Source organism: Quercus robur, chromosome 7, assembly GCF_932294415.1.
Source record: "Quercus robur chromosome 7, dhQueRobu3.1, whole genome shotgun sequence".
Classification (NCBI taxonomy): domain Eukaryota; kingdom Viridiplantae; phylum Streptophyta; class Magnoliopsida; order Fagales; family Fagaceae; genus Quercus; species Quercus robur.
Genome location: NC_065540.1, coordinates 49,913,822 through 49,927,280, shown reverse-complemented (window position 1 = coordinate 49,927,280; position 13,459 = coordinate 49,913,822). Strand labels below are relative to the sequence as shown.

General features: G+C 35.6%; 2 protein-coding genes across 3 annotated transcripts; one reads left to right on the top strand and one right to left on the bottom strand.

The window, feature by feature from the left end:
- Positions 1 to 247: 247 nt before the first annotated feature.
- LOC126693782 (pentatricopeptide repeat-containing protein At2g15690, mitochondrial-like) lies at positions 248 to 2,297 on the bottom strand. Its single transcript, XM_050389906.1, has one exon. The coding sequence runs from the start codon at positions 2,060 to 2,062 to the stop codon at positions 380 to 382; it is 1,683 nt and encodes a 560-aa protein (XP_050245863.1). The 5' UTR covers positions 2,063 to 2,297; the 3' UTR covers positions 248 to 379.
- A 1,132-nt stretch (positions 2,298 to 3,429) lies between these two features.
- On the top strand, positions 3,430 to 6,593 carry LOC126693781 (uncharacterized). Of its 2 annotated transcripts, XR_007645529.1 has the most exons (5): positions 3,430 to 3,550; positions 3,697 to 3,865; positions 4,112 to 4,193; positions 4,317 to 5,902; positions 6,026 to 6,593. XR_007645529.1 is itself a non-coding variant. In XM_050389905.1 (4 exons), exon 4 carries the CDS (start codon positions 4,569 to 4,571, stop codon positions 5,277 to 5,279), a length of 711 nt encoding a protein of 236 aa, XP_050245862.1. In that variant the 5' UTR covers positions 3,430 to 3,550; positions 3,697 to 3,865; positions 4,112 to 4,193; positions 4,317 to 4,568; the 3' UTR covers positions 5,280 to 6,593. The 2 variants fall into 2 exon arrangements, 1 of the variants encoding a protein (XP_050245862.1); XM_050389905.1 differs by having other exon boundaries at positions 4,317 to 6,593.
- The last annotated feature ends 6,866 nt before the right edge of the window (positions 6,594 to 13,459 follow it).

Here is a 13,459-nt window from a genome sequence, read left to right as displayed (position 1 = left end):
TGTAATATAAGTGTCAATTTTCCTTGTCTTAAACTTATTTTAATCAAGTTGAATTTAATTCTTCCCTAAAAAATAAAAGAATGTACACTCTTTTTTTATAGTATCTTTTTTTTTTTTTTTAAAGATACTGCAAGGCTTTTACAGTTTTACTCCCATAAACCTTTTTTATTATATATTTTACTCAATAAATAAATAAGTCAATGAATATAATAACATCCAAATGAACACTCACACAATAGACAAAAAATACCAAAACGAAACAAACAAACAAAAAATTGATTCAATTATGAGGCTTGGCAACTTTGCACTCTACATACCAAATTGCAACTGGAAAGAAAATCTTGGTGGATATGTACAGTAGTTCAAAGTTTAAAGGACTTCACCAATAATCCCCACAAGAGCATTTTCCTGCCTTGAAATGATGAAACCGTTTGTTGTCTCTAATAATTAATTCCCTCCCAACAATCTTAGACATGATCTTGATGGCATTGTGACAGTCACCGCAGATACGAAGGTTCTTGATGATCCTAAGAGGTGTTCTCGCTGGAGTACTAATCAGACCATACGCAATTGCCAAACGCTCACTATGATAGAGCAAGGCCTGCTCCTTGGCCTCCTGATCAATGTCATGCAGAACATATCTTGTGTCCGGCACATAACCACCTTCTTTCATCCCAGCGGCCTTCAGCTTTTCATCATCCTTGTAGAGAGTTGGGTTTCTGAACTCACTGATCCTGTTCTTCCCATCAAGCATGCTGACTGCAGTATACTTTCTGGGAGGTGGGGTAGGGATCTTATTAGCAACAGCCTTCGATGGGTCAAGAGAAACCATTAACTCCTCAGCATGGTCTTCAAGATCAACATTTCCATGAATCCGAGCATAATTTCTCAATGCATCCCAAACCTCCACAGTGCACTCAAAAGGCAGTTTCTCTATAAAATCCTCTGCTTCATTAAGATGGCCACACTTCCCAAGCACACCTAGAAGCCCCATATAATGCTCAAGCCCTGGCTCAATTCCATACTCACTCTTCATTGACTCAAAGTGTAAAAATGCTTCTTCCACAGCATCTACACTAGCACAAGCCGAAAACACCGCAAGAAAAGTATCCCCAGTGGGTTTCATCCCCAGCTCCCTCATCTGCTCAAACAACTGCAACCCATCATCACCCAACCCATTATCCGCATAAGCATTAAGCATTAAAAGCCAAGTGTCCATACTCCTATTAGGCATATGATCAAACACCCTACGTGCATCAGTCATCGCCTCACAACTGCTATACATTTCAATCACCATATGGTTCAAACTAAGGTCACCCCGAAACGTGGACTGCAGAAAGAAATCATGAACCTTTTTCGCATCCTCATACGACTTGGACACCTTAACTCTTTCTAACAACTTATAGAAGCAATTCCAATCAGCTTTAACCCCTTTCTCCATCAATTCAAGAGCTTCCTTAACCTTCCCCGAATTGCAAAGCATCAGTACGTCATTAACCGAAGGCAGTGGTGGAGAATCAACTGGGGCTTGAACCTCAACAGCCTGGCCTCTATTAACGTTTTGGGGATGCGGGTATCCCTTATTTTGATTGTTCCACTGGTTTGGTGATCTGGGTTGTTGAAAACTCGGTCTCTGAGTGTTGAACTGGTCAGGGTTCAATCCACGGTTGGGATAGTTCTGACCGCCCTGATTGGGATATCCACGATTGGGATAGTTCTGACCCTGATTAGGATACCCACCATGTGAATAGTTCTGGTTCTGACTCTGTGTATGTGTTTGTGAGTTCCATCCTTGGTTTTGTGGGGCCCACTGATTAGGGTTTTGTGAAGTCCAACCCTGGTTTTGTGGGTTCCATTGTTGTTGTTGTGGTTGTGGTGGTGAATGGGGTATTTGATTATACTCGTTTGGGATTGCTGAGGTGCTTAGGGTTTTAGTTAGGGTTTCAGTGTTGTTGTTGTTGTGATTGAAAATGAAATGAGAAGGGTATAAAGGTCGTACCTTGAAGAAGGAGGATGAGAAGTTTGGGGTTCGTGCGCGTCGTAATGCCATGATCGACGCCATTTTTATTGAGCTGAACTGAGCTACCAAGTTCAAAACCCTAAACCCGCAGAGATAAACCCTATCGAAACGGTATAGGTGCGTATGAGTAGTAACAGTGAGACTATGATAGTGAGGCAGAGTCACTCAAGTTTTTTTTTTTTTTTCTTTGGGGGATGATCTCTGAGAACTTTCTTTCTGATAATAAGAGATTTGGAAAATGAGAGAGCGGCGAAATTTACAGAAAGAGGTGCCGAGTTACAGATTTTAGAAGTTTTTTTTATTTAGGGATAATTACAGACTGCCCACATGTGGTTTACCCCTAATTCTAAGTGCCTACCTATGCTTCAAATTTTGACACTTTATCCACCTGTGATTATCACCGTTTATGTGCCGTGTGCCCACCTCTCCCTCACCATTACTCTAACATAGAAAATAGGTAAAAAGTCACCCCCATCCAGATCAAAACACTCTCTTTTCCAAAAACCACTCACTCATGCTCATCCGGCTTGCTCACCAAAAATCACTCAGTGTCACTCCCAAAAATCACTCAAAATCACTCACTCACTCACTCCCATTGTTCATGCAAACCGAACCGAGGAAGACAGCTTCTCCGTTCAGCTGTGGCAGGAAGACTCACTCATGGGTATCGCGCTTCGCTTCACTTGAGGTAACTGGGATTTGAAAGCTTGAGGTCGTGCATGCAAATCGATTTGAGGAAGATCAAGATTATTGCTCCTTTGTTATGTTCAGCCGTTGCAGGTAGATTAGGATTTTGCTTTTTAATCTTTGAAATCTAGGGTTCTAAATTGGGTTTTAAAATGCCGATGAGTTTTAAAATGCCGGTGGTGGGTTTTAAAATACCGGTGGGTTTTAAAATTCCTGTGGGCTTTAAAATTGGGTATTCTTTCTTCCAAATTCGGTTCTTGCTTAACCATGGAACTGGTTAAGCAAAAACCCAATTTTTTTTTTTACAGAGTTGGAGAAATTTCCAATTGAAACCCAATTTTTTTTTTACAGTTGCTCCTCATTTTTTTATGTTATAGGCTTTGATGATTGTTCTGTTTAGTATTACCCACCTCTCCCTCACCCGATCATAAAGATGATTGTTCTGTTGTAGGCTTTGATGATTGGCATCATTTATGTGCTGTGCTTTATGTAAAAACTCATTTCTGCTAAAATCATCTTTCTACTAAAATCATCTTTCTGCTAAAATAATATTTCTGTTAAAATCATCTCTAACATAGAAATATGTAAAAACTCAATATCTGCTAAAATCATCTTTATATTGCTGCAGCTTCTCATTTCTATACTTGTTGGTTGGACTATATTGATGATTTTCATGTTGGCATCAATATCTGCTAAAATCATCTTTATATTGCCGCAGCTTCCCATTTCTGTACTTGTTGGTTGGATTCTGGGGCAAGCTGTGGACTTAAACTTTCAGCTTTTGGAGACAGCAAATAAGTCCAGAGTGTGTACATTGGAAGTATGAGGAGAAGCTAAGATCAGGTAAACACGTAAAGCAAGAATGGTTGAAATGTAAACCTAATACCCCACTACGGTATTTTGGATATCTAAAAAAGTTTAATAGAATCTTCACTGAGTCACAATTTTATATGTGAGAATGATATATTAAATTGTTGCTGGTGTTTCAGTTTCAGAGGAGAAGAAAGTAAGTTATGAGGATTGGAGCAATCAGATGAACGAAGTTTTAATATATCATGATCTTTGTAACATTGTTGAAACAACCACCGAACCAACTACACTTGATTGGAGCAAGAAGAATGCTACATGACTGTATTAGTAGTAGCCTTCATGCTGCAGGTATGTATTTTAGTGACAAAGAATTAAAAATCTCTATAGTTTGGATGGTTAAAAATCTCTGATATGATATAAGCTGGATGGTTATATATGCATTTTTAAAATAAGTCCAATTGCATTCTGAGTTCTCTTGTTTGCTCAATTCTGTTTTGAAATAAGTTTGTGATAATAATGGACCTTGTTTGCTCAAGACTGGTTCTAGGTCTTGGACCAGTGAACTAATGGACCTAAAAATGATGCAATATGCAGGTGTAACTGATGAGGTGTTGTGTCTAGGTTTTGGACCAGTGAACTAATGGTGCTGCTCTTATTACTACTCTTATCCATATAGGTATTGAGTCTTTATTAACAATAGAACTAGATGCCTTATTTTTATATGTATACTTTAAGGCTTTGATCATCTTCATTTATAAGTTTTATCATCTTTATTTATTTTGTTGTGTTTTATATGCAGATAGCTGACTTGGCATTTAATTTTGAGATTCATCATGGTGGGCAGTTTGTGTGGAACCCAGATTTGGTATATTTAGGAGGTAGTACTTCTTTTGTTGATAATGTTGACCCAGATAGACTTAGTTATTTTGAAATACAAGATATTTGTTCTAATGTGGGGGCAGTTAGTACAAGTAGATATCATTATCTTATTCCTGGAGGTAATTTGGAGTAAGGGTTAAGGCTTATAAATGGAGATGATGATATAGTTTATATGTGTGAGATCCATGCTGCATGGCCTACAGATAAGATAACACTATATGTTGAGGGTGGTGAGGAGCCACTTGCAGTTGAACAACCATTTGGTAATGAGGAAGTAGCAAATGATGATGATGTGTATGAGGTGGGTGAGAGTGATGATGATGTGCATATGGTGCATAAGGGAGGTAATGTGGATGCTGAAGGAGGTGGTGGACAAGATTTTGATTGGTTAGAGGAAGGGTTTGAGAGGCCAGATTTTGATGATGATGTATTTGGAAGTATAGATGATGGGTCATCTACACATGCAACCCCACATAGGCCCTCTGAAGGAGATGATGGGTCATCTACCCATGAGGATGTACATGTGTATGCAGCCCTACGTAGGACTACTGTAGTTGACAATGACCCACCTCTTGAAGAGGGTGAATGGATTGACCCACCTCTTGAAGATGACATGGAAAGTCTAGTAGGGTCTGATGATGATCAGCCAACACCAGCTGCAAAAGAACCTGAGTTTAATGTCCAAACTGACATGAGAAAACCAGAGTTAAGGAAAGGAATAAAGCTTCCAAACTCTAAAGTATTTAGGGAGGCATTGAGGGAATATGCGATAAAGAAGCCAGTAGATATCAAGTTCAAGCTGAATGAGAAGAAGAAGATATCAGTTTATTGCATCAATGAATGTGGATGGAGGTGTTATGCATCTCAACTACCTAAGAGTTGACATTCCAAATAAAAACATTCAATCCAGAGTGCACTTGCCCTAGATCCTTTAAACACAGCCAAGTGACTTCAAGTTATGTTGCAAAGAAGTTTATGCAGGAGTTTGACAAAAACCCCAATTGGAAAGTGGTTGGTGTTCAACATCATGTGAAGCAAGCACTTGAAATTGACATAAGTTACAGTCAAGTGTATAGGGTAAAAAGGAAAGCTACTGACTTGATTACTGGGGATGAACAGTTGCAATATGGGAAACTTAGGGATTATACAGAGATGATAAGATTGAATGATAAAGAAAGTAGGGTTATTTTGTAAACTGAAATGGAAGATGAAAATGCACAACCCAAATTTAAGAGAATGTATATTAGGTATAATGCACAAAAACTTGGGTTTTTGGGAGGTTGTAGACCAATCATTGGTTTAGATGGGTGCCACTTGAAAGGGAGATTTAGGGGGCAAATACTTTCTGCCATAGCTAGAGATGCAAATGATAATATTTTCCCAATTGCATTTGCTGTTGTTGAGCAAGAAAACAAATATTCATGGGTATGGTTTCTGCAGCAGGTTTCAGATGACATTGAGAATCCAGAGCAACTTAATCTGGTCTTCATCAGTGATAGACAAAAGGTATGACCTACAATTGTACTAACATATTTAACCCACATATTTAAAGTTCAATAATACATGCTTCAGTTCATTTCAACATGTTTAACTAACATATTTACTTGATCTGTTTTGTATATGAATTAGGGTCTTATACCTGCAATTGAGATGCTGTTCCTAACTTGTGAGCATAGATATTGTGTGAAGCATATCTATAATAATTTTAAAGTGGATCATAAGGACTTAGAGTTGAAGGATGCACTGTGGAGATGTGCTAAAGCCACAACAATCAGGGAGTTTGAGAGAAGAATGTAGGAAATGAAGGATTTAGATGTCAAGGTATGGGAGTATCTTGCTGACATCAACCTTGCATAATGGTCTAAGTCTCACTTTAGTAGTAGAGTTTTGTGTGACTGTTTAGTTAATAACTTGAGTGAGTCTTTTAATGCCATGATCTTAGAAGCTAGGGATAAGCCATTTTTAGCAATGTTGGAGTGGATTAGAGTTAGGCTCATGACCAAACAATACAAAAATATGAGAGGTATAGCAAAATACACTGAAAAAGTTTGTTCTAATATTCAAGACAAATTAAAGAAGTTAAAACATGAATCTATACCTTTCAGTGCTACTCCAGCAGGCAGCTTCATGTATGAGGTTGATAATGGTTGTGAGAGACATGTGGTTGATTTGGCTAAGAAAGCATGCAGTTGTAGGATTTGGGATTTGACAGGACTTCCTTGCAAACATGGGATCTCTGCTATTGTTAAGAACCTGGAGAAAGTGGAGGTCTATGTGCATCCTTGTTACTTAAAAGAGACATTTGCTTAAACTTACAAAGAAATAATACAGCCAATGCTTGGCCAGTCTGAGTGGGTTAAGACTAACCAACCTGCTCCTGTTGCTCCTCATGTGTGTAAACCACCTGGCAGACCACCAAAGCAAAGAAAAAGAGATCCTGAAGAGTCAAGGAACCCTTATAGAGTTTCTAAGATGAACAAGACAATCAAGTGTGGGAAGTGCAAGAAAGAAGGACATAATGTAAGAGTGTGCAAGACGGGCATCACTGATGAAACTCCATGGCAGAGAAGAGATGGACTTGTTAAATCAGCAGCTGTAAGTATTTCCATGCTTTGAACTATATTCATTTCCTCAAGTATTTCGTGTGTATGTAACTTGTACTACCCTTTTTGTAGGCACAAGGTAGTAAATCTACAAAAACAAAGCAGACTGCAACACTTCAAATTGCATCTCAGCCACCAAGTATTAGATCTCAGCCTGCATACAGAGCTTTTGGTCAAACTACATCTCAACTTGCACCAAACAATAGATCTAAGGCAGCAACTCAACCTCCAACTAGATCTAGGGCCAACTGGTTCTCTTCATCCTCACAACCGAGCTTCCATACCCCTAGAGAGACATGGGATTCTTTACCATCTCAGGCACCTCTGTCTTGTTCTATTTTGTTTATTTTTTTCCTCTTAATTGCTATTGTTGGATCATCTTACTAACTGTTGGATTTTGGTTATGCAGCCAAGTGCATCTGTGAGCACTAGTCAAGGAAGTGGTGGTGGTGTTGCTAGGGGGTTTAAAGGCAGAAAGTTTCAACCAGTTGGTGAAAAGGGCAAGAATGCAGTTGACAATGGCACCTAAAGTAGTAAATGACAACTTGGAAGATATTAAAGTTTCAACCACTTTTTTGTTATAGTTCACACGTTTAATGTATATGTCAAGTGTCAAAAACAAGATTGACAATTTTGGTTAGAAGATGTGTATGTCTGAGCACTAATGGAATAGTAGTTGAGTTTTAGTTGGAAGATGTGTAAAGTCACAGGATGTGCCAAAAACAATGTTGGCAATTTTGTATACATGTGACATAAAGTATTTTGTTAATGTCTTCACTTTTATTTTGTAAAGTCACAAGATGTTAATGTCTTCACTTTTATTTTGTAAAGTCACAGGATGTGCTCAATGACTCTTCACTTTTATTAATGTTAATGTGCATTGAAACAAGATAAAGTATTTTGTTGTGTTGTGCTTGTCTTGTGCTTTTGGTGGACTGTGTTTTTCTTGTCTTGTTCTTTTGGTGGATTTACACAGGTGTATGTATTCACACAACAAATCATGTGTATGTGTAAAACATGTTCCATTTATAGGCAGGTGTGCAACAAATCATGTATATGTGTAAAACATGTTCCATTTATAAGTAGGTGTGCATTAACACAGGTGTATATATTGAACCAACATGTTCCATTCAAGTTATTATGTTATTAATATTTCCACATAACACTTTGTGCCAATATATATCAATCACAGGATGAAGTAAAAAAAAAAAAATTATACTAAAGAATATTTGCACAAAAACAACACTTTCCATTTCAGGAGAAAGATACAATAATCAGGGACTTTGTATTTCAATTACCCAATAACATTTCAACATCCCACCAAGTATCATGGTAGATTAAGGTTCCTCACTCTTACATTATTGTTCACTGAGGCAAAACACAACAATAACATTACAAAAATAAAAAATAACCATGACAAAACTAGTGTCATCTTGTACAATCTCTCACTCTCTTAAGTTTCTCTCTAATTTCTACATAAAACTCATGAGTTTCTCCTTCCCTCCGGTTACATCTTTCTTCCATTTTCTTATTTGTCATTTCTTTCTGATTTGCAAATTGCAATTCATTCTCAAGCTGCAATTCATTCTCAAGCATACTTACCCTTTCACGGTCACTCTTACAAGTTTCGTTATCCACCCACTGAAAGAAGCCACATTTGAGACCAACCTGAGCATTACAATTATAACAATTAATTTCACAGTTCACAATTAATCACAACTAATAATTCAATTCAATTCAATTCAAATACAACAATGTAATTGTTACTTATATTAAATTGACTACAACCAAGGAATCTTTTTCCATAGTTACCAGTTTTTCGACTTGTTCGTAGGGCACAATTCTCAAGGGTACATAAATGACCATCTCCGGCATGGTACAAACCACTAGTTGTAGAGCCATTGCCAGTTGATGAAGACATAACAAAAATTTGTTACAAGCTTATAGACCAACAAATCTGTTACAAGTGGCAAGAATCAACTCATCTAAATTTAGTAACAACTACTCATGCTACAACCACATTGTTAAAAAAGTTGATAGGCCATAGACCTTTATTTTAAAGTAATAAGAAAATGCAGATATATTCATAATTGTTTGAATGCTTTTTATCTCTACTATTTTATTTATCAAATTCATAATTGACTGAATAATTATTTCAATAAAATCATGAGCATTATTCAACTTTTAAAGGGAATGGAGGGTTTTTAGTTCACTAGTCCATTAGTTCACTGGTCAAATTCATAATTAGTTCACTGGTCCATTAGATACTAACTATATCATGTTGTCCAAAACAGACTCAACCAGTAACATTCTAATTAATCTGAAAAACCAGAACCAATGATCAATTTGGTGACAAAAGCAGTAAATCAAACTGATTTCAAACTGAAAGAAGCAGTAACCAATGATCAAACTGACTTCAATTTGGTAACATTTTACAAAAACAATTAAACAATACAAATCACGGCAGAGAGATGATTTTAGCAGAAATGGGTTTTTACATAAATCACGGCACATAAATGATGCCGATCATCAAAGCCTACAACAGAACAATCATCTCTATGATCGGGTGAGGGAGAGATGGGTAATACTAAACAGAACAATCATCAAAGCCTACAACATAAAAAAATGAGGAGCAACTGTAAAAAAAAAATTGGGTTTCAACTGGAAATTTCTCCGACTCTGTAAAAAAAAAATTTGGGTTTTTGCTTAACCAGTTCCATGGTTAAGCAAGAACCGAATTTGGAAGAAAGAATACCCAATTTTAAAACCCACAGGAATTTTAAAACCCACTGGCATTTTAAAACCCACCACAGGTGGGCAATGTGTAATTATCCCTTTTATTTATGAGAATGAGACAGAGCTTATTGTGAGGGTGAGCGGCGAAAGAGGTGAATAACTCTGGAGGCTAAGGGTTATAAAGAAATGAAATGGAATGGAAAGGAACGATCATTAAAGGAATAAAATGGATTTAGTAGGGAAAGGAATGGAATGAGATTTAAAAATCTTGTTTGGATGTTATAAAATAAAGGAATGGAATGGAAAGTAAGTAACACCGTTTGAGAGTGACATTGGAAGAAATAAAATGAAATTATTTTATAATAACATTACTATTATACTCCTCATTTTAAAGAACATAAAAAATAATCAATGAGAACTTATAATTGCTTTGAAATGCTTAGTATTTAGTGGATGATGTGAAACTAGTTAGCCACAATTGGGTCTGTGTTAGATTATTGAATTACAATATTATTTTGTCAAGGTAAATAGATTGCATCACGCTAATCAATAATTTAACAGATGAAGATAATGGCATGAAAAATTGACAATAGTACAATTTCTTTATTTCAATTTGCAAAATTTTTTTAGGAGCTACTAGTTTTAGATTGGATATTTTTTGGCAGGTGTGCTTTACAATGGATTTGATAATTTAATACATCTCCATCTCCCAATTTCGTTAAAGAAAAAAAAAATTTATTGTAGCTAAAAAACAAGTTATGTATATTTTTATGTTGTAAAGCAATTCACGCATCACATATTTATTCTCAACAAAATAAATATTGTCTAACAATGCAAACAAATATCTTTAAAAAAAAAAACTCCGGTAATGAGTCATGCCAAAACAAAACAAAATAACATAATCCATTCCAAAACTACGATTGGCCAAAAAATCCCACACTTTTTTTTATTTTTAGGCCTAGATATCAATGTCAATAAGAAATATTTGCGCTCATGATATGGGCAGCCAAAGAACATCTCTTTATATGTTGGATTTTCCATAAAAAATATGTAGGCCTCGGTCTTTGATATTGGATCTAAGTCCAATACACCCAAAGCTGCGTGAAATTCTGCTCCATATGACTTTGAAAAGCACTTTGCCATAACCTTAGTCACTCTATCAATTGCCTTTGATACATTATCAAATGACTGGGAAATTACATTCTCGAGTTCATCATCTTCTGCCAATCGTCTTTTCTTGCTTTTATAAGACATTACATCTTGTGATGACACTCGAGAACATGCAACATTAATTTCTGGTGATCTCTGATCATTTTCCACTTTAAAGTTCTCAAAAGAAACTTCATTTTGAGATATCAAATTATCAATATCATCAATAGTGGTCGATGCAGCATACCTAGCACGTTTCTCCTTTGCAATTTCAGCATGATCACCTTTTGCTCTATTTTTAGCCCAAAGTTGTGCCATCTTAGAGTAGTTGGATATAGGTATTGTCATCCATTTCTTGGCTGCAGGTTTAGACTATTGCAAATGAAGACAAATGGTTAAACAACAAATATAATTATGTAATACAAAATTAAACTCACAAAAAATGATAATTTACTGCTATGAGTGGCTCCCAAACTTCTGGTTCAACTGTCCATATATTTAAAGAATCATTTCATCCAAAACCATTCAATCTATCTTTAAATATGTCATAGCATTCATGAAAATTCTTCTTTAGTGTCTTCTGTCGATTTTTCACCTTATCCTTGTTAATCTCCATGTCAACTTTTTCAACCAACTCTTTCACTATGTCATCATATGCTTTAGAGGTAAAAGTTTCATTAACTCTACCATCTATGATCACCTGATGTAAAAAAGCATTTATTAAAGCATCATCCATAATACTACTCCATTGTACTTCTTTACTTGGATCTCCACTATTCTTCTTTGATATTTTACCCATACTATAATTAATAGGACAAAAAACACATATAAAATATTATGTAAATATTAATATTAATTATCAAAAGATAGAGAGCAATATCAAAATAAAAAGAGAAATTTGCATAACATTTAGGTCTAAGTAATTGAAGCATAGCATAGTCTTAAACGACATGACAACAATAAACCCAAAAGCTATTACATTTGGACATAGTTTTGCCACATGGCTGATGCTATAGAATCTCTTATAATATCTCCTTGCCTAGCATCCTCATCATCTTCTCTTGGAGTAGGGACCACACGTTCACGATGAAAATACAAAACCTTTTCATCAACTTCAGCAATAAGACTTTCATCAGAATCAACACCCATTAAATAATTATGAAGTATGCAACATGTTAAAATGATTTCATTTTGGGTGTCAACACAATAATTAGGTTCTGTAGTGCTTGCTATGATAGAAAATCTCTTTTTAAGTATACCAAATGCTCTTTCAATAGCAGTGCTCAGTGATGCATGTCACAAATTAAATAATTTTTTAGCATTTTTAGGATGACAAACAGAGTACTCTTTTAAATGATAACGCACTCCCCTATAAGGTGCAATTAGATGACTTCTATTAATGTATCCTGCATCAACAAGATAATATTTACCTAATAAACAATAACAACCATTAATTATATACACAAATTTTTTTAATTATAAATAATACACCCTAATACGTATTTAATTGAATTAAATTTATCTTATGGGATTTTCAAGTTATCGTTTTTAGTTAACGCACTCTTTATTATTCTTGAATCTGAAGCAGTTTCTTCCCAACCTGGTAATACGTATGTGAATTATAAATCAAATGAGCATGCGGCCAACACATTTTGTATTGTGTAACCCTTCTTACCCTGATATCTTGGTGCATCCTCATTAGACACTTTGACAGGAACATGTCAAGTGCCCTAATACAATCTTGAGATTAACATTATCTCTCAAAAACATTTACCTTAAAATATATCTGTACTAAACTATTATCAAATATAAATTATATGCATGATATATTTACCTTAAAATATGGGTTGAATCTACTACTTTGTAGTATTTTAAGTGGCACTTGGGTTCCATTAGGTTGTCAAAGAAATTGATTCTCTAACATAATTATTGATCTTAACATGTTATGAAAATGGCGACTAATGGTCTCACTGGAACGACAAAAAAAAAAAAAGGACATTGTATGAGTTGTCTGATTATGTGTTAGCATGTAAAGAAACTTGCCAACTTGCTCTTCAACCGTGGCACGCTGTGTGTCTTGAAGATCAACATCTCTCCGCAAAATGTCACACAAACTTTGAAAAGCTTGTGGACCCATGCGTATTACATCATAGCATTTTTCACTATTCCTAAGTCGAGACATTAGTTCATCACGAACTTTTTGTCCTTCTATGGTTGATTGTGTAGGAATGTGGGGAACACGTCTTCTTTTTAGTTGTTGCCTTTGATGGATAATGTAACACAAATAACGGCATGCAGTATGAACCAAGGCTAGTTTTCGCATAAAGTCCGAAAAAATTATGGTCTTAAGTACCTCATTATTCAAATCCATCTAAGTAAAAAAATAGTTATGTTATTAGTCCTTAGAAAATTATGAGCACATGTTCTAAAAAAATAGTATCGTTTAATGTTTATAACTTTTCATTTTCATGCGTCTCAATCATTATTAGTAGCATTGGGTACTTTATGCTCATGCCATCAAAGTACCCAATGCAACTAATAATGGTTCTTTCACCACTATTGTCTTGCAAACATC

What these genes read in the sequence shown, in the direction of transcription:
- LOC126693782 (XM_050389906.1), bottom strand. Translation starts at nt 2,062, where the DNA reads ATGGCGTCGATCATGGCATTACGACGCGCACGAACCCCAAACTTCTCA.
- LOC126693781 (XM_050389905.1), top strand. Translation starts at nt 4,569, where the DNA reads ATGTGTGAGATCCATGCTGCATGGCCTACAGATAAGATAACACTATAT.